Source organism: Tupaia chinensis, unplaced genomic scaffold (assembly GCF_000334495.1).
Source record: "Tupaia chinensis unplaced genomic scaffold, TupChi_1.0 Scaffold000646_1, whole genome shotgun sequence".
NCBI classification, from domain to species: Eukaryota; Metazoa; Chordata; class Mammalia; order Scandentia; family Tupaiidae; genus Tupaia; species Tupaia belangeri.
In genome coordinates, this window is record NW_006160167.1 from 3169544 (window position 1) to 3191566 (window position 22023).

The window sequence follows — 22023 nt, forward strand, 5'->3', positions numbered from 1 at the left end:
AAACTGTTTTTCACTTAACACTTTGACCGTATTTTCCTATTCTTTCCTTGCTCGCATTGTATCTGATGAGAGGTCTGGTGTTAGCCTGATGGGATAATCTTTAAAGAAACCTGACATTTCTCCCTTGCCAATTTTAGTATCATGTCTGTGGATTTTGCCAATCTGGCTATGATACACCTTGGAGAAGATCTTCTTGAGATGATTCTACTAGGGGTCCTTTGAATTCTTGGGTCTGGATATTTAAATGCCTCCCTAGATTTGGAAAATTTTCTTTCAGGATTTCATGGAATAGATTATCAATTCCCTTATTAGTTTCTTCATCTTCTGGGGTACCGATTATCCAGATGTTTGGGGACTTAATGGTGTCTAGTATTTCTCATATAGTATTCTCATTTCTTTGTGTTTGTGTTATTTTCTTCTTCTTTTTTTCGTTGTTTTTACTAGATCAGAGGTTTTGCCTTCAACATCTGGGATTCGATTTTCTGCATGGGCTAATCTGCTTCTGATACTTTCAAGGGAGGTTTTGATTTCCTGTATTGCAGCCTTCATCTCTAATAGCTCCATTTGATTCTTTTTTATGGTGTATATTTCCTCTTTCAGATCATGCAAGAACTTCCTCACCTCCTGGAACCCACTGTCTCTTTTCTCCTGGAGTTCACTTTCTCTCAGCTCTTGCATTTCATTCAGTTTTGTCACTATGAATATTCTGAATTCCCTATAGGACATTTCCACAAATTCTACTGTACTTTCTATGAGTGATGAAGGATTGTTCTTTTCCCTTAGCGGAGAGATATTTTCTCGATTCCTCATATTTCTTGTGCCTCTGCAGTGGTTTCTGGTCATTCTGTGACAAAATCTCTCCTCTACTTGTCTGAGTATTTCAGGAGTCTAGAAGATGAAGTTTAGAGCATAACTTTCCTGAACACACCAGGACACACCTCAGATTTAAAATGGCTTCTTGCCTGAGTATTTCGGGAGTCTGGTGGCTTGCTTTCTCACTTTCTCTCTCTCACTATCACTCTGTCTCTCTCTAGTCAATTTAAAATAAATAAATAAAGTTAAAATAAAACAATTCTTTAAGAAAAACTATGTGTGTCATTTGTACAAATTATTGTAATTTATTTAAATATGATAAAAAAGTAGTAGAATATATTGGACCATCAGAAAAGTTATGATGCATTTTCGCATAGAAAAACATAGAAAAAAACGTCATGGCTTTTCTCGCAATCCAATATAAGCACTAACAGAAATTAAAGTTTTTAAAAAGAAAAACTAAGTCAAAAACTTTGAAAAGACTTAGGGCAATTTCTAACCAGATCTGCTTTAAGATTTGCATGGATGAAGCAAGGGTAAAAGATGAGGAAATTTCTCATAAAAAATTTACAATGTTTCTTGGCCCAAGATAGTGGCACACACTGCAATCCTGAAACCACATAGCCAATTGGGGTTTGGATCTTGGGTTGACCTCACACACGCAGGGTGGGCGTCCACAGTCAGTGCCCTGGCTGGCTTGAGGAGAGGGGACTTCAGGGCACTGACACGACCCAGTGGAGGGTGCCTGTCTCTATACCATTCTCTCTCTCATGAAAGAAACAAAATAAGCTTTAAAAAAAGATTACAAGGTTTTGTCCTCAAAAATATTTACAGAAGTCTTTAAATCTTTGCTCTAATTTAAAGAAACCAAAACTGAAAATAATAGACAATACATTATAGATATAATTTAGGCAAGAAAGTTATAAAATCATCTCTTTCTTCAAATTAACTAAAATTAGTAATTTTTCAAAATGGGATTAAAATTAATGTTATTAAATGTACATTTATACATTTTAAATAAAAATAAAATGGCTAAAGTAGGTTTCACAACGTAGTGTTTTAAGATTCCCCTCTTTTTTAAAAAATTATTTATTTAACTTCATTTATTATTATTATTTCTTTCTTTCTTTTCTTTCTTTCTTTTTTTTTTTTTTTAAGTTTACACTCTCACTAGGGTGCCACAGAGAGAGGAAAAGTAAGAAAGCAAGCCACCAGGTCCAAGACTCAAACTGTGGTCAGCCATGGGAGTCCAGTGCCTTAACCACCAGGCCACCCACTGGCCCCAGGAGTCCCCTCTTTGAATGATGCTCTCCGTTCACCAGCCAACCACAGGGCCAATTTCATGAAATACCAGAGTTACTCCTGGACCTCGATTCTCAGGCTGCTGTGCTTGTGTGCACAGCTCTCTAGGGAACTGAGGAAGGCAGGATTCAGGTGTTCCTGGGTCCTGAGACTCCGGTCTGTGGAACTCCCAGGTGTCAGCTTCACGTTGATTGGAGTCCACTGCCTCACTGCTGGGCCTCTGTGGGCAGCAGATGGACCCGTCAGAGCAGCAGTTAGACACAGAGGAGCTCATATCCAGGCAGAGGAAACAAAAAGTTTTTTTAAGGCCAAGAGAATTCTAGTCCCTTCAACTCTGACCTCCTTGCCAATGCTTTGGGTTCTTTGCATAACTTCCTTGGTTGCAAAATTATACCCATAAAATGAGACCGAGGTGAGGGGGCAGATGTACGGAGGTGGCCTTTGTGGATAACTCAGCAACTCCTCTCTTGTTAAAAGTCTCCATTTGCTTCAACAAAATCTACTCTACAAAATCCTTTCTCAGTTGTCTTTGCCTGAAATTTCTACATGCTTCTTCACAAACGGAAAGAGAAATTTCCTGGCTGTAGTTTTCCGGCCCTCCAGATCACCAGTGATCTCAGAATCGGAAGTCAGTCTTGCCACGTCCAGTCTCTGCCCGCCGTGTGTGAAGTCACTTGGCTGTCTTCAAGGATAAGCCGTAGGTTGGTACGAGTAACAAAACCCAAGGCTGACAGTTTCTGCTTTACAACCTGTTCACATGCCAAGGTTTTATTAGCAGGAATCAGTCTGTCAAGGACGGCATTAACAGAAACAGGATATTTTAAAGAGGAGCATTTGGATTTTAAAGTTTGCTGATGACATGTAAGAGAACCCATGTGTTACTTAGAGAGATGGTAGAACCAATTTACTTGCTGAGCACACCTAGGGTCTTCAAAAAGTTCATGGAAAATGCTTACTATAAAAATAAACTGTGCTTGGATTTCTAAAATATTGCTCCCAAATAGACTCATACTTGAGTCTGAAATTTCTAAAGTCCCTTCCTATCTTAGGCACACACAGAAGGACAGACTCACAGAGCCTCTCCTTCCCAGGCACAACCAGATGTCTAAAGCAGAGTACACAAACTCAGAGACAGTGACTTATTGACTTTGACAACAACAGGGGAGTGGTAGAGAATAAACTGCGCCTGCCCAGCACCCCCATTCAGGCGTTCAGGTCCTAACCCCTAATACTTCAGACGTTGACTGTACTTGAAGATGGAAGTTATTAAGTGAAAATGAGGTCATTACAGTGGGTCTTAATCCAATCTGACTTGTATCCTCATTAGAAGAGAAAATGTGGACACAAAAGAGTCTCCAGAGAGCCAACCAGGGGCGTAGTAGTTAAGGCAGCTGGATCCCACAAGGCCAACTGTGCAATTCTAGTCCCAAATCCAGTGGCTTGAAAAACATACCAGGTCCATGTGCCTGTGTGCCTACAATCCCAAGAGGAAAATGGAAGAGAATGGATTGAAAAATACAGCAGATACATGTGCATGTGTGCCCACAATCCTGAGAGGAAAATGGAGGAGAAGGGATTGCAGTGTGACCATTCCCCTGGGGGTTATTTATTTCTCCCATAAGAGAGAGTCAGTCATTCCCAACAGGTTCCAACTCTAGTCTCAGCTGGTCTAGACTGTGAACACATGCCACACCCACAACGAGGAAAGGTCACATTGCAATCTTTCCTCCATCCCGTCAGGATTTGGGGCACACACCCATGCATGCCCAGTGTGTCTTTCAAGCTGCCAGGCTAGGATTTGATCCAGGTCAGCCATGTGATCATACTATTATCGCCCTATGGGACTAGACTTGACTATTTTTAATAAGCAAAAATTGAGTTTGTAATTTAAAAGCCAATAAAAGATATTTTTAAAGATCAGGAATGTGGGCTAGAAGGTGGCATGGAGTGTAATACAGCTGGATTCCACGTGGCTGGCTGCACTGCTTAAGTCCTGGTCCTAAACCCAGTGGCTTGAACAACACATGGGAGCATGTGCGTGCAGGCCCAAAATCCCAAGAGAGGATGGAAGAGTAGGGATTGTGACATGGCTATCCCCCCAGGAAGTGATTTCTTACTTTTTCTCTCTGTCTCTCAATGAGTGCACACACTCTATAGCAAAAACTGAAAAAATAAAGCTTGAGATTATGATCACTCAACCTCAGTCAGTGATTCAAGAAAAACATACTGTGAGTTCTCTCTGTGAAGGATGAAATGTACCTCTGCCCGCAAGGCTTTACAATCTCTTGTGCAGATAGGAAACAAATAGGACCAAAGTGATCTCAAAATGCAAAGCAGTCAGTAAACACCAAGTGAGAAAGTACCAGAAAATTCACCCTCTAAGATACAGATAAATGGTCTTTGAAAAATAAACACTTTTGGCCCAGCCATGATAGCACATGCTAAGATCACACAGAAGGAGGCCTGAGTTCAATGCTTAAAAATAGCCAGGTGTGGGGACCAGCAGATGGCGTAATGGATATGTCACTGGACTCCCATGTAGTCGACCGTGGTTCAAGTCCCAGACCCAGTAGCTTAAACTCACATCCAGCATCTGTGTGTGTGTGTGTGTGTGTGTGTGTGCCAAAGATCCCGAGAGGAGAATGAATGAGAAGGGATTGTGGTGTGGCCATCCCCCCTGGGGGGTAATTTCTCGTTTTCTGTCTCTCTGTCTCTCTCTGTCTTTCTGGCAAGTGCACGTGCCCTATAGCAAAAACCTCTCAAAAGAAAATAAGAGCCAGGTGTGGTGCTATGGGCCTGTGTCCCAGCTTGGGAGGCTGAGGCAAGAGGACCATGACACAATAAAACCCTGTTTAAAACAATAAGAAAAGAGAAAAATGAACAGTTTTGGATAAAAACTAATAGCTTCAGTGGCAGCTGATGGGTTACATACTCAAGATCTCCACTAAAGTAAGAGGATCTTACCCAGTAATCCACCACTGGTCACCTGAATATGGAAATGATCCAGTACTTCAAGAATGAAATGTTAGAGCAGGGACCCTGGCACCTGAATTTAACTTCCTACTAACTAAAAGGTGTGGGAAGGTTGAACAAAAAGTTTTGAGTCAGTGGCTAAGAATTGCATTTTCATGCAGGTCACAGTCATAATTCCAGGATGAGTCAATGTACGAGAACTACTGCTATGCAACGGTTCAAACTGAAAACCCATTGCATCAGCTCGCCAGTAGCCAGACACCGTTCATCTCGACCAACTTTTAAGAATAAGTAGTTTAGACCTGTTGTTCCCACGTTCCTCCCCTCTCACTCCTTACCCCTTGACATCTGCCCTTTATCTCATCTCGCTTGGTCATATCAGCGGTTTCTTGTCATCTCTGTGTCTCTCATGCCTAGCAGAGGACATGACAGAGTTCTGAAATATTTGCTGAGATGAAGCAATGACTCAGACAGGAGGCTTCTTCTCCAAGTTCTGCTACCTTTGGCCTTGCTGGAGCACGGCATTAATACTGACCCGGCCTAGCAGTTCTCTTCCCCATCATGCTTCTTGGCGCTTCTAAGTCTCTCTCTCCCTTTCTAATGCCCTTCATCCACTCGGGTGGCCCTCTTCCAGCCTTTGGCTGTTTCTTCATGGACATTTTCCCTGCCTCTGCTTCTTCCCACTCCTTACATGTGTATATATAATTCAAGAAGCAGGATTTCACCCTCTTCATACTTCACCGATATTCAGAAAATGACAATGTTGTAATAAATAATAATGATAGCGCCAGCTTTGTGGCCTAGTGATTGGGGAAACCAGATCCCACAGTCAACCACAGTTCAAATCCTGAGCCTTGAAAAACCCACCAGGTGTGTATGTGTGTGTGTGTGTGTGTGTGCATATGCACGCCCAAAGTCCTGACAGGATGAAGAAATGGAGAAGAAGCAATTGTGGAGTGACTGCACCCCATGGAAAGGTGCATTCTCCCTCTCTCTGTCTCTCCGTCTCTCTCTGGTTGGCATATGCACCCTCTGGCAACTAAACAAAGAACAATAATGATGATAAATACCTAATGTACACTGAGGAGACTGCTCATTATCTTATTTTACTTCACAAAACCCTAAGGTGTAGAAATCATTACTCTACATTATGAGTGAGAAAACTGAGAGGCTCAGAAATTAAATGACTTAAAGACACCCTACCAAGCAGCAGAAGTGGGATCTGAACCAGATCTTACTGTCTTAAAGATCCAAATGCCTTCAAAACAAACAAAATATGAAAGTTTAAAATTAAAGACAAATGGAAATTAAAATTAAAAAATAAAAACAGACTCTGCTGCTTCCAGGCTGCATCATTGGTTCTAATCTCTCTCCATAGTATAGTGCTGTTTTCTGTTCCCTCTTGACACATCCTAATGGGTGGCCCACCTTCACACCAAACTCATTTTGTCTAAGCATACTTATTACCAGGCCAGCTGGTGACGTGGTGGCTAAGGCAGCTGGATTCCACATGGTCATCTATGTGGTTTGAGTCCCATACTTGGCAGCTTGAAAAACATCCTGGGTGTGCGTGTATGTGTACCCAAAACCCCAAGAGGAGAGTGGAGGAGAAGGGACTGCAGTGTGGCCATCCCCCTGGAGGGTGCTTTCTCACTTTATCTCTTCCTTCCTGTCTTGGTCTCTATGGAATGAGTGCCCACACTCTATAGCAAACTAAAAATAAATAAATAAACTAAAAGAAACGATCACTATCTTTTCTAACTTCTGTTCCCATCACTCCTCTTCCATCACCGTTACCATCTCTCCCAAGAGTCATGGAAGTGCTCAAATTCATGGAGTCCTCTCCCCCTTTATCCATAGCAGCTACTTTCATCCCTTACTCTCTCCCTCTCCATCCTACACACACAGCTCATCCTGGCAGGCTCTTGTCCCTCTCAGCTGATAATTTCCACAGTTTCCTAACTGGTCTTTCCATCGTAGCTATTTTCCTCCTGGAATCCATCCAGTAGTTCACAACGAGATGACTTTCCTAAAATAAGGTATTGCATTTGTCATCCTCAATTATAAGCCTACCGATGGCTCTTTTTCAGAGGTAAAATCCACTCTTTAGCCAGATTTTCTTTCTTTTTTCTGTTTTTATTCCCCCCATAGGGTGTGTGCACTAGAAAGAGACAATGAGAGGTGAAGTGATAAATCACCCCTGTGTGTGTGTTTGTGGGGGGGGGATGGCCATGCCATTATCTCTTCTCTATTCTCCTCCTGTGATTTGGGGCACTCACGCACATGCACCTGGGTTTTTAAACCACCAGGTGTGAGACTTGAACTGTGGCTGGCCATGTGGGAGTCCAGCATCTTAACCACTATGCCACCTGCTGGCCCCAGCCTGACTTTCAAAGCCCTGTATAATCTGGTTCCTCCTGAAACCTTCATCATCACCTCCTACTTCGTATGTACAGGGATTCTCTGCTGCAACAGAGTTGGTCTCCTTAGCTGTTTAAGTCAAACCAGACAGCTTTAACTAGGATGATGATGTAATTTATCATCCAAACTGGAACCCCTTTGAAACTGAAAAGGAGTGCTGTTAAGGGTTGGGCAATGGGTATAAACTGAGATTAACTGGGATTAACTGTGATATGCAGCCCCACTCCATTATTATTGTTATTGTTATTATTATTGTTTTAACTGCCAGTGTGCACTTGTACTTGCCAGAGAGACAGAGGAGGAGGGGGAGAAAGCACCCCCGGTGGGGTGTGGTCACATCACAATCCTGTCTCCTTTATTTCTACATCTTGTTGGGATTTAGGGAACCCATACACAGGAGCCTGGCATATTTTTCAAACCACCAGAGCTGGGATTCAAACAATGGTTAGCTAGGTTTGGGGCTGGCCCAGGTCCCACTCAATTCTTTTTCTTTCTTTTTTATTTTTTAAAGAATTCTTTCTTTTTTATTTTATTTAATTTTTTTTTTTTGAGAGATTTTTGTTATAGGGTGCATGTGCTCGCTGGAGAGACAGAGAGATAGAAAACGAGAAGTCACCCCACACAGGGGGCATGGCCATGCCTCAATCCCTTCTCCTCCCTTCTCCTCCCAGGATCTTGGGCACACATGCACATGTGCCCAGCATGAGTTTAAGCCACCGGGTCCGGGACTCGAATTACGGTCAACTACATTGGAGTCCAGTGACACAGCCATTCTGCCATCTGCTGGTCCCTCAGAATTATTTAATTTTATTTGTGATTAATATTATCTTTAAAAAAAATTAGCTATAGGTCACATGCCCTCATTGGAGGAGACAGGGGTGGGAGGGAGTGAGAAAGCAAGCTGCTAGGTCTGGGTCAAACTGCAGGAGGAGTCCAGCTGCTTTACCACCATGCCACCTGCTAACCTCCTCCCCCAGGTGTTAATGTTCCCTGCCCGTCTGTACAGAGGCCACCAGATCAGCTGCTAATTGAATTTTCCCCGGATCCTTACCAGCCTCTGCTCTCCCTAATTTCCTGTTCTAACTCTGGATCCTGGAGTTCCCATCTTTTTTTTTTTTTTTTTTTTTGGGGGTTTTCGTTTTGGGGGGCGTTTTTGGTTTTTGCTATAGGGTGCGTGTGCTCGCCAGAAAGACAGAGAGAGACAGAGAGCAAAGCAAGAAATCACCCTCCAGGGGTGATGGCCATGCTGCAATCCCTTCTCCTCCATTCTCCACTTGGGATCTTGGGCACGCATATGTGCCTGGTGTGAGTTTAAGCCACTGGGTCCAGGACTTGAACCACCGTCAACTACATGGGAATCCAGCGACATAGCCATTATGCTAACTGCTGGTCCCTGTAGTTCCAATTTTTGACAAGCCCCTTCAGACTGATGCCTTCAAATTGGGCTGCATGTTTGGCTTTCACTCTGATGTTCTCTTTAAGACAATCAGCTCCCAGGAGCAAGGCCTGCACCTCTCAGGCCAGCCTCAGCTCTCATGCTTGGAGAGCACTCTCGCCTCCAACCATCACTGCCCTTAATAGCTTGCCTTGCCTTAGACATATTCCCAGTTGCTACCCTTCCTGCCATGCCCAGATCTCCCAGCCTAGCCATCAGGGTGTCTCTGTTTTCTGACCTTCTGTGGTGTCTGCAGTCTCTGTCTCTGTCTCTGCTTACACTCAGGACACTGAATGAAGCAGCACCAATCTTCTGAAAAATTGTCCAGATCCCCCAACCAAGGCTGCAGGCAACACAGGCTGTCCACTGCTTCATCATCCCACCCCAGCCTTTAACAGAGCAGGGACCTGGCTAATTGCTATGAACGGCAATGGTGATGACGGGACCAGCAGAGGGCGTAATGGCTATGTCACTGGACTCCCAGGCAGTTGACAGGGGTTGGAGTCTCGGATTTGTCAGTTTAAAACTCACCCTGGGTGTGTGTGTGTGTGTGTGTGTGTGTGTGTGCCCCAATATCCCAAGAGGAGAATAGAGGAGAAGGGATTGCAGCGTGGCCATCCCCCTGGGGGGTGATTTCTCACTTTCTGTCTTCCTGTCTCTCTCTGCTTCTCTGGCGAGCACACATGCCCTACATCAAAAATCTCTTAAAAAGAAATGTAGAGTGATGGTGATGATGGTGGTGGTAAGGAGGAGGACGGTAGATCATTTGCTGGGTGAGACCTGGGTGGCACTGGGAGGCATGTTCTGTCCCATTTTCCCACTCTTCTGCTTGGACACCATCTGAGGGAAGGCAAACATTCTTATATGCACATAAACGACAGCAAAAAAAAATGTCCATCTCTAATAAACACAGCACACAGCTCCCTGGCAACCACAGCATCTCGTCTCGTCTGTCACTCTTCAATGAGTATCAGCTCTCAGAACTTCCAGCGAAATCTCCAGAGACACAAAGGTCTCTACTCCACTGAGATGATCGGGCAATTGTTTGGCAACACCCAGAACTGGGCTGTCCTGTCCTCCTATTTCCCAAGGGCCAGTATGGGCTCCCTGCCCCATCGACGCCCTTTGACCCGCATCGGCCCGGCTCTCCCTACTCCTTTGCTCACTGAGTCAACAAGATGCCTTCACGCCGTTTCCTGAGGCTCCTTTACTGGCTTTGCTCACAATGGCTGGTTTTCCTCTGATCCAACAGCACCCAAAGTTTCTACCCATTTAACAAATGGTAAGTGGAAAAGAGTGGGTAATAAAACAATAGCTAGTAAGACTTCACTTTGTTAAACATAAACAAAATGTTTCAAAGTAAAAATGAACTCATATGTGGGGAAAAGTCTGGTTCAAAATACAAGAAATTATTGATAGTGATTTTCTCCTCTGGTTAAGTTCCTCCATGAAAGGATATTGCTTGGACATAAAAATTAATGAAGCAAAATAATAAGAAGTGGTGTTCTCACGTTGGCTTCTTTTCTGCTAGTGTTAGTGGACGTGATACCCTGATACTCCATCATGGTCACCATCAGCAGATTAAGGGAAAAAAAGCCAATGCTGGGGGCAGGCAGAAAGGAATCAAGGGGGAAAAAAAAAGGCAAAATATTTAACGGACACAAAAATGGAAAATCATGTATTGATAATAATGTGTTTAGTAGTATCTTTGACTGGATTAATAATACACAGCATTCACGCTGAGAAAATTCATTTAGTAAGCTGTAAAGATGTACAGTGACTAAATGTAATAAATAAATATATCTAAAAAAAAAATTAAAAATCCAACCCTAAGGCTCAGGAGACTAATTACATTTACAGCCTTCTGATGAGGGTGGTTTTCAACACCATCAAGTGTATAAAAACAAACCAACCCATGGTAGTCTCATCACTCAAATAGCAAGCTACCACCTGCACTTTTGGTTTTGCTGTTTTTTTCTTTGTACACCCCTAGCTAAGAACCAAGGTATGCTAGAAAACATAACGTCTATGTGTTAAAATAATAATAATGAGGGGCCAGCAGTTAGCGTAATGGCTATGTCGCTGGATTCCCATGTAGTCGACCATGGTTCGCGTCCCAAACCCGGTGGTTTAAAACTCACGCCAGGCGCGTGTGCATGCGTGCCCAAGATCCCAAGAGGAGAATGGAGAAGGGACTGCGGCATGGCCATCCCCCCTGGGGGGTGATTTCTCGCTTTCTGTCTCTCTGTCTCTCTCTGTCTGTCTGGCGGGCACATGAGCCCTATAGCAAAAACCTCTAAATAATAATAATAATAATAATGATAGCAATGAAAGCATAGACTGTGAGAAGCAAGATATTAACAGGGCCTCTGGAAACAAAGGCACAGAGATCGCAGGATTTAGTCAGAAATCAAAGTCCTAGAGGGCAGACTGTGGTGCAGCTCCAGGTTCGCATCCTGAGACCTCCTTGAATACGCTGGGCACACATATGCCCATGACCTGGGGTTGGCTGAAGCTAGGGGTTTTTCATGGCATCAAAACCATATTGAGGGTTCTGTCCTTCTCTCTTGACCTTCTTGCTCATAGAAGAAATAAAATAAACTTAAAAAAAAAATCCAAATTCCAGTCCTGATGTCACTCAAATCCTTTTCCTTCCAGATTTTCTGCCTCATACACCATCTAGTTGAGTTTATTGGACACCCACTGTCTGCCAGGCATGGTTTGAAGGTATAAGGATGAACGAGACCGTGCACAGTTAAAGGGCTTTGTAGAGAAACTGGGAGGGGCCACACCCATAAGAGGGATTTTTTGGCCTGCTGTGCAGGTGCTGAGAAAACTGTCTCTACCACTGAAGAAATCAGATGCCAATCCTGCCTCTCCTACCTCTTACCTGATCCCTCAGAATGGAGTCATGCAGCCGGAAGAGTGCTCAGTTGACTGAGAGTCAGTGCCTGCAGCTCCTAACCTGCCCTTGAGACTCCTCAACTGGGCCTCATGTTCACGGCTGCCACTTTTTCCAGGGCAGTGCTATCTCATTACACAAGGCTGGGCGCTTACCCTGGGTGCCACTTGGGCTTCTCACTCAGCTGCAGGCCCAGTACTGGGAGGAAGGCTGCGTAGTCCATGATATGCCACTCAACAACCCCGCCCATGGCCAAGGGAGTTTCATGCATAACGCATGAGCTCTCTTTAAGTCAGGCTATTTCAGTCATACCCTCCACACTGGAAGAAAATCTGCCCAGTCCCTTTCAAGCCATGCAGTAACTGACACTCCTATTTACATAGATTTTCATAAATATGCCTTCCGCTAAGGGCCCAGAATGAGAAAATGCTGATCTCAGCCATAAATGAAGCTTTTAAAGTGCAAATGCTGCCCAACGACTAAACCAAAGAACTGAGCAAGAGTTTGAAACCCAGAGGAGAGAAATGGCTCTGTGGGAGGTGCAAATCGAGCCTCCCTTCCTCCGCACCATGCCTAACTTGTCCTGCACAGCAGAGCTGGAAGGATACTCACCCACACAGCTCTTCCCATCCTCTGCCAGGAGGTAGCCGCTGTAGCACTGGCAGACGAAGGAGCCCGGCACGTTCACACAGAGCTGCTCGCAGGCATGGTCCTCTGTGGCACACAGGTCCTGGACTGAGGCAAAGACACACCATTAGAACACAGTGCGGGAGGAATAGCACCCTGAGCACAGGGTCCTGCCATGAACCAGCCTGTGGCACTTGGTAAAATCACTTTGTAAAACACTGCAAGTGCAAATATGCTGAAAATCTTAATTTTTTTTTTTTTTGAGAGCTTTTTCACTATAGGGCACGTGCGCTCGCCAGACAGACAGAGAGAGACATAGAGACAGAAAGCGAGAAATCACCCCCCAGGGGGATGGTCACGCCGCAATCCCTTCTCCTCCATTCTCCTCTCGGGATCTTGGGCACGCACGCACACACACCCGGCGTGAGTTTTTTAAGCCACCGGGTCCAGGACGCGAACCACAGTCGACTACGTGGGAGTCCAGCGACATAGCCGTTATGCTAACTGCTGGTTCCCAATATGCTGAAAATCTTGAAAACAGAAAAAATATATAAGCAAATCAACCTGTTAATACCCCCACCTGGGGATCAGCAGATGACATAGTGGTTAAGTTGCTGGACTCCCACGTAATTGGTACAGTTTAAGTAAGGGACCATGCATGCCCAAAATCCTGAGAGGAGAATGGAGAAGGGATTGTAGTGTGGCCATACCCCTGAGGGGTGATTTTTTGTTTTATATCTCTCTGATGACCACACATGTCCTATAGCAAAAATGTCTCTCTCTCTGGAAAACAAAACAAACACTTGTAATCCTCCCACTTAGAGGAAATGCTATTAACATTTTAGTGAGTTTTCTTTCTAAGTAGATTTCTGTGTATACATGCAGATGTTATTCAAAATTGGAATTATTCATCACCTCTAGGGAATACGTGAAATAGTTGTTAGTTAACATCAGTTTGTATTTTCTTATGTCGATGAGAAGTGCTCTGAAAACATTTCAATGGCTCCTGGGGACTGTCAATTATCATCGAGCATGTGCACTCGTTGGTATCAAGCTCCATTCCTATCCTTTGGGATCCCAAAGCCTTCCACGATCTCACTCTCACTGGTTTACACCATGATAGTCTGACCCTGACAGTTTGCAGGTGGGGCAGCCCAGGGGGAGCAGAGTTAAAGGACCTGCTACTCAAAAACATGGCAAGTCCAAGAATAGCCTTGATTCCCAAGTCTGCATCAATCCCTTTGGATGTACATTTCCTCATTCCATTTGTTCACCAGAAGGATCTTTAAAAAATCCTCTTTGTGCTCTATTCATGCCAGAAACAAATACGGATAATGGAGAAGCTGAAAGAGGTTAGGTGAAAATAATGAAGATTGCTAGGGAGAAATGGGTATCTGCGATCTTACATTAGTCACATATGTAGTGTGTATATATATCCATATGTATGTGTTTATGTGTTTAGTATGTATCCATATGTATTATGTGTTTAGTTGTTTATAATTGCCAGAGCATGTGTATGCTTGACAGAGAGAGAGAGAGAGAGCCAGAGAGAAAGGGAGAGAGGAAGAGAACACCTCCCAATAGGGCTTGGTCACGTCACAATTTTTTTCCCTCCATTTCTCCATCCCTTTCCTCCATTTCTCCATGCTCCCTTTGGGGCATGCATACACATGCATCTAGTATGTTTTCCAAACTGCCGAGGCCAAGATTCAAACTGCAGTCAGCTATGTGAGATCCAGCTTTTTAAACCACCAGGCTACAGGGCCAGCCCTGGTCAAATGTATTACATATCTACAAAATGCGGAGCTCTGACTGTTTTTTCACATGTACTGTAGGAATACACTTAGAGGATGCATCTACTGCAACAGAACTAGAATAATTCAGAAGATGGAAAGGTTAAGGGCATCTTCTCTCCACCAATGATTCACTCTGATTGGCACAGACAGGCTGATATGATGCTATTTCCCAGCAAAGAGAACGCCTTGGATGCTATGACACAGCTAACCTTTCCAGTGATTTTACCACTAAAATGGGAGGAAATCTGAGAGGGTTAAAGGGAGTAATACATTAAAGAGAAATGTCTCTGGTTAAAAGCTATCACTGTTGGCCCAGCTGCAGCGGTGCAGTGGCAGCACACGGCTCTGCAATGCTGGAAGCCATGTGGAAGACGGAGGTTTGTTCCCAGGTAGACCTGTACATGTCAAGTGCATATGTGCATGCCCACGACCCTGGCTGGTTGGGAAGGACTGCGGAACGAGAACCTACGGAGGATGCTTATCTTTCTTTCTCTTTCAGGAAATAAGAAAACTTGTTTTTAAAAAAAGAGTTAACACTTTAACAGATATGCTAAAATCTCAATTGCCTAGAAAGCTTGATTAATCTCTAAGTCTACTAGGTACACTTTTTTTTTTTTTTTGAAGAAGTTTTTGCTATAAGGCACATGCACTCACCAGAAAGACAGAGACAGAAAGCGAGAAATCATTTCCCAGGGGGGATGGCCATGCCGCTGCAATCCCTTCTTCTCCATTCTCCTCCTGGGATCTTGGGCATGCACACATATGTGCCCGGCGTGAGTTTAAGCCACTGGGTCTGGGACTCAAACTGCGGTTGACTACATGGGAGTCCAGTGACACAACCATTACACCAACTGCTGGTCCCATACTAGGTACACTTTAATTGCATCTCCCAGGGCTTTAAGTTTCATAGTATGTTATGCTTTCAGATAAACATACTATCTGATTGATCAAAAATATTAAAGCTGATTTAATCAGCATTTCTAGTAAGTGCATTAAACAATTTTTTGAGAATTTTTTTTGCTATAGAGAGCGTGCCCTCACCAGAGAGACAGAAAGCAAGAAATCACCCCCACCACCACCACGGAGAGGATGGCCATGCCACCATTCCTTCTTCTCCATTCTCCTCTCAGGATTTTGGGCACACATGCACATGCATCCAGCAAGAGTTTCAAGCCACTGGCTCCTGGAGTCAAACCACAGGTGACTATGTGGGAGTCCAGCGACATAAATATTATGCTATCCGCTGGTCCCTGCATTAAACAATTAAAAACCACAAAATCTGCATCATCACATTAAAAAATGTGTACATCTAAGATTCCACAAATATGAATTCTGTTTTGTTTTGTTTTTCAATTTGCTACAGGGTAGGTGCACTCACTGGAGAGACAGAGACAGAGGGAGAGAGGGAAAGTGAAAAAGCACCCCAGGGGGATGGCTACACCTCAATCCCATCTCCTCCATTCTCTTCTTGGGATTTTAGGCACCCACATACACACACTGGCATGTTTCTTAAACCACTAGATCCAGAATTCAAACCACTCAGTCAGCCATATGGGATCCAGCCACACTCATCACCACATGCTGGCTAGTCCAAATTCTGATTTTAAAAATCCTAAAAGAAGTATTTCAATTCCCAAATCAATAAAGTAGATGGGCAATTATAGACAAAAATTCCTTTATCTTTTACCAGTATGTTTATATCTTAGATTTCCATTTGGGAATTCCAATTGCGATTTTCAGTATAGATGTCCAATGAATTCAGATGTGAGGAAAACAGCAATAATCAGAGAAAAACTTCAGCTGATGCAAAAACCACAGGGAGTAATTGGAAATGGCAAAACCTACAGTTAGTTATAAGCCTAGGTCAGAGATATAAGAAATATCTGAATCAAGGGCTGGTCAGTGGCACAGAGAAAAAACGCAGCACTCTGCTGACCCACATGGAAGGTTCTGGGTTTGTGTTCAGAGACCTCCCTGAGTATGTGAGCCCATGAGCCCAGGATGGATTGTGGCCTCAAGATTCTGCTGTCTCTCCTCTTCTCTCACACTCACTCATGAAAGAAATGAAACTTGTCAAAAAGGAAATATCTCGGGTCCAGCAGGTGGCATCTCTGAAGTTAAGGTGCTGGATCCCACATGGGCAGCTACACAATTTAAGTTCCAGACCTGGTGGCTTGAGAATCACACTGGCACATGTGCATGCATGACCAAAATCCAAAGAGGAGACTGAAGGAGAAGGGACTGAGTCATAGCCATCCCCGTTCAAGGGCAATTTCTCTCTCTCTCTCTCTCTCTCTCTCTCTCTCTCTCTCTCTCTAGTGAATGCATGTACGCTATAGCAAAAGAAAAACAAAAAACACTGAATCAGAATATTTACTCTTTTATCCAATAGACAAGTATCAAGCACCTACTGTGTCTCAGGCACTGTGGCTATAGTGATGGGCAGAACAAACAGGGGATTCCTGTTATCATGCTGCTCGTATTCTACTAGGAGTTAGTAATGTCAAGCCCTTGGAAGAATGTTTCTGGCTGAAAGAAGAGTGCGTGCAAGGGCCCTGGGGTGTTAAGGTCCTGTGGTGATGCAAGCTAGCCCCTTCCAAGGCCCTGAAAGGCCAGCGTGGCTGTCAGATGCTACCCAAAGCACTGAAACGAGAGGTGGAACATGATGGAATCCCTAAGAAGGGGCTGACAACACCGTGGGAGTTCAGAATTGGAATGGATCACTGCCAGCCAAGAGTGGGTGGGGAAAGGCTCGCGGTTAAGTGTTAGACATTGGGAGACGGAGAAGCAGCACTCCCGGCTGAGGAACAGCATGAACAAATGTGCGGAAGTGGAGGAAAGTAGGATAGGCGTGGCAGCTGAACTCCACTCGGAATCCGGGAGACGAGCAGGAGAGAGGATGGGGTGGACCACTGACACCAGATGCAGAGGATCATCTGCAGGTAGCCAGGTCTTCCACGCTCCATTCAGCAGGCAATGGGGGCCACTCAAGGGAAAAAAAAAAAAAAACTTAAAAAAAGGGAAACCAAGACTCGGCCAACCACGGTTCAAGTCCCGAACCTGGCAGCTTGCTTTCTCACTTTCTCTTCCTCTCCCTCTGTCTCATTCTGGTCAAATTAAATAATAATGAATCATAATAATGATGATGATGAGTATTAAATAAATAAATAATTCTTAAGAGAAAAAAGGATGGAGGGAGACCAGAGATGTAATCTGTGTTGTGCTTTGGGAGAGTAAATCTGGCGGCATCATGGAGTCTCTTGGCTCTGGGAAACCTCCATACTTTGAGCATAGCTACAGGAAACTCAGTGCTTTGATTGGTGCGGTGGTAGGTTTCTGAATCCTAGCATGAAGTGGCCTTGGTGTGCCTCATGGTGATGGGGAAGCTCACCTCTTGCTGTGAGGGCCGTCAAGTGTCATGCACCACCGAACGTTTCCCCCCTGGCATCACAGTGTGAAGGACATGCATGTTTGTGCGGTGACGTACTCACCACGTCTTCCTTACTACGCTCTAAGCTCTAAGCAGTTAGGCGGTATCTCCACACAAAGTCCCGCTGGCTGAGAAGTGACGCTCCAGCACGCTGGAGCCAGCTGACCCCCAACATCCCGAGTCTGTCTCTGGGCAGGAAGGCAAGAGTTTTTCCACCTGGGTTCTCTCGTTTTCTGCTCCAGGCAGCTGGCAGAAATCCTGCCTAGCTGTGGTTATCAAGAAGTGACAGGAAGTGGTGAATTTTATTTTCTAATAGTTGTCTGATTTTAAATTTTCTAACAAAAACTTTAATAATAATGAAAGAATGGGGGCCAGGCACTGGCACAGCAATCCCACAGCTGGAGCCACATGAGAAAAGTCCTGGGTTCCGTCCTAGGGCCTCCCTGAGCTCGTCGGGCAGTGGCAAGGGTACCCACGATCTGGGTCAGAAGATAATGGGGTAGATCCCCACCGCACAGGGGCCCTGTTGGGGATGCTTCTCTCCCTCTTCCTCTGGAAATAAGTTTAAAACTTTATTATTGGGACCAGCAGATGGCATAATGGTTATTTACGTCACTAGACTCCCACATGGCCGGCCACAGTTTGAGTCCCGGACCTGGAGGCTTGAAACTCACACCAGGTGCATGTGCGTGTGTGTCCAAAATCCCGAGAGAAAAATGGAGGAGAAGGGATTGCAATGTGGCCATTGTCCCTGGGAGGTGATTACTTGCTTTCTGTCTCTCTGGCAAGCGCATGCGCCCTATAGCAAAAAATCTTTCTACAACAACGACAATAAACTTCATTACTGTTATTGATATTATTTCATTTACTATAGGGTACATGCACTTGCCAGAGAGAGAGAGTGAGAAAACTCTCTCTAGGAAGATGGCCACATCACAATCCCTTCTTCCCCAATCTCTTCTCGGGATTTTGGGCATGTACACACATGTGCTCAGCATGTTTCTCAAGCCACCAGGTCCGGGACTCAACCAAACAGTCAGCCATCTGAGATCCAACCACGTTAACCACCATGCCACTTGGCTGACCCAAATTAAAAACTGAAAAGAGGGACCAGCAGTTAGCGTAATGGTTATGTCGCTGAACTCCCATGTAGCCGACTGTGGTTTGAGTCCCAGACCCAGTGGCTTAAACTTACGCTGGGCACATGTGTGTGCGTGCCCAGGATCCCAAGAGGAGAATGGAGGCGAAGGGATTGCGGCATGGCCATCCCCCCTGGGGGGGGATTTCTCGCTTTCTCTCTGTCTCTCTCTGTCTTTCTGGCGACCGTACACATCCTATAGCAAAAAAAAACTCTCAAAAAAAAAATAATTGAAATGAAAAAGTTAACATATTACCAAAGACATTTTGAAAGTAGCAAGTCTAAAGCAATGAGGCAGGCCCTTAAAGAAAGATCCTAAAGACTCTCCTTGAAGGGCAGGTAGGAGGGAGGGGATGAACAGCTGTTCCTTTCAGCTCGGCAGGGACACTCAGTACAGCCAGTGAGTAAGTGCAAAGTTCCTGTGACAGAAAGACTCAGCTGGGGACCTTTTCTTTTTAGATTTTTGCTATAGGGCGGGTGTGCTCCCTGGAGAAACAGAGAGAAATGGAGAGAGAGAAGGAAAGTGATAAATCACCTCCAGGGGGATGGCCACACCACAATCCCTTCTTCACTCTCCTCTCTGCATTTTGGGCACAAATACACATGCGTTTAGCATGTTTTTCAAGCCTCCAGGTCCAGGATTCAAACGGCACAGCTGGCCATGTGGGATCCAGAGCGCTAACCACCATGCCACCTGTTGGTCCCCCATCTGGGGACTTTTTAAAAATCCTGATGCCACACATTCTCCCCACCCCAAAAATAAGTCAGACTGTTTGAGAGTAGGATGTGACGGTGTTGTGGTTCATGCTCACAATATGGCCCCAGGTTGTAGCCAGGCTGAGAGTCACAGAACTGAACCTAATGGATTAATAAGCCCCCACAACCCTCTAGGGGTAGGTGCTCAGTTCTAGGGGTCTGCCCCCACCTCCCCCGCCCCAGCTCAGTTTCTCCCTTTACACAAATCTCAGGCATTGCTGCCCTTCCTGTGGTCTTCAAGAGGCTGAGAGACGCCCAGGCACTGAATGAGGGTGCGAAGTGTGGTGAAACCAGGAGGGGTTACTGCTCACATTCCAGAAAAACTGTCCCATGAACAGCGGCCTTGCCAGTTGGCTTCACATGGATCATCCTTTTAGGCTGTTTTTAGAATGTTGGCGATTTACAGCCATGAGTGATCTGTGCCGACCCCAGGGAAACCATTGAGGGATTAAGCTAATTAAACAAAGACATAAATACAGGAATAACAAAGGAATGAGTACAGACTGCGTTCTGGCAAAACAACTTTGTTGTTTTTCTGGCAGTAGTCGCTTCCATTTGAAACAAATACAGACGTTTGGGATGATTCTTTATACTTCTGAAAAACAGTTCGTCTTCCTCATAGCCTGGGAGGATGTCCTGACAGCGATGAAATCAGCCGTGGGGGATGAGAGCATTGGAGTCCCCATTAGCCATCTATACCGAGTGACATGTCTAGATGGTGATCACCCCTTAGCATATGAGCTGGTCTGGCTCGGGGACAGTTCCCCAGAGCTCAGCGTGGTGACCGAGAGTGTGCAGTTGGTGTCCCATGAGTGTTTTATGTGCTGAGTGAGCAGTGACAAAGGCCCGCATGCCCTGCCTCCCACAGGCATGCTTTGAAGGTCTTAAATCAGAAAGGGAGTGCTGGGAGGATGAGGAGGTGAGAACCAAACTCTCCAGATCTCCGTGCCTCCCCTCATGCCCAGCAAGTGGCATTCCCATACCAGAAGAGGGCTCAGAGCACAGTGGCATCTGGGACCCAGTCTCCCACTGCAGACGGCAGAGCAATTGCACTGATAGGAACCTGTGAGCCTTGCTATCTGCCGTGTCCCCATACCTAGCCCAGTGCTTGACACAGTGTAGTTGCTCGAAAAGTACTTGACAAATGAAGCCATGTCCATGTTATACACACATAAGCTTGTCAGATGTTCCTCACTCACCTCTCCCACCTGGGAAGTAGGCCCAGTGAGGGAGAGGACCCGTCCTAAAGCCTTGGTGCTCATCTTAGTGCCTGTGAAATATCATGCAGTTCACACAGTAAGGGTGCCTTGTGGACGTCTGTTGATTTGACCCGATGGCCTTCCTTCCTGGCCAGCAGAGCACTGTCTCAATTAGGAGTGTTACTGGGCAGAAGTCGTACAGCTGGAAGGGTCTGTACAGTCTAGTGGAGAAATCAGTGTGTGACTCACAGGAACAGATTACATGGATCTCTTCCCAACTCCACATTCAATGAGGCCAAGCTGGTAACTTCAAATGGCCATGGCGGGAGTATTTACACCATAGAGATAGGCAAACACTACAGATTAGAGTTTTTTATTCTGTTAAATATATGTTAGCACATTATGATTGGGGACCAAAAATAAACAAAATAAAATAGATAAAAATATGCAGAGGCTAAGGCAAGAAGACTGCAAGTTCAAGGCCAGCCTGGTCAACATTTTTTAAAATGTAGAATATTATCTTTTTTTATTAAAAAGAAATTTTAATAGCTCTTTTTAAAAAAGAATTATTTTATTTTATCTTTATTCATTTATTTATTTTATCTTATTTTGACCAGAGAGGAACAGAGGGAGTGAGAGAAAATGAGAAAGCATGCAGCCAGGTCTGGGACCCTAACCACGGTCGGCCATGTGGGAGTTCAGCACCCTTTAACCACCACGCCACCTGCTGGTCCCAGAATATTATCTTATAAACAGAAAGGGGGAGTTGGGAGAGTCAAGAAGAGAGGAGGGTTTCCATTTTAAACAGTGTGATCAAAATGTGGCTTCACTGAAAAGATGATTTTGTACAAGGAGGTGATATTAAAAAGAGGGATGGAGGGCCCAGCAGGTGGTGTAGTGGTAAAGGTGCTGGACTCCCATATGGCCAACTATAGTTTAAGTCCCAGACCTGGAGGCTTGCTTTCTCACTTTCCCTTTCTTTCTCTCTGTCTCTGATCAAATTAAAAAATAAATGATAATAACAAATGAAATGAAATGAAATTTTTAAAAAAGGATGGAGAGAACTGTCATTGCAGTAAGGCAGTTATGTCTGTTATGTCTGATCAGAAAGGGTAGGGGTGAGGTCAGCAGGTGGTGTGGTGGTTAAGGTGCTAGACCCCCACTTGACTGACTGTGGTTCAAGTCCCAGACTTGGTGGCTTAAAAGTCACACTGGGTGCATGTGCATGTGT

At 44.8% G+C, this 22023-nt stretch overlaps 1 protein-coding gene across 2 annotated transcripts in view; it reads right to left on the minus strand.

Annotated features, from left to right (window-relative positions):
- The window catches only part of MATN2 (matrilin 2), a 168181-nt gene that overhangs the window by 74293 nt on the left and 71865 nt on the right, over nucleotides 1–22023 (minus strand). For both annotated transcript variants that reach the window (XM_006159724.3, XM_006159723.3), the window contains exon 4: nucleotides 12459–12581. In XM_006159724.3, coding sequence (XP_006159786.1) covers nucleotides 12459–12581 — 123 coding nt within the window. The remainder of the gene's footprint in view (nucleotides 1–12458; nucleotides 12582–22023) is intronic.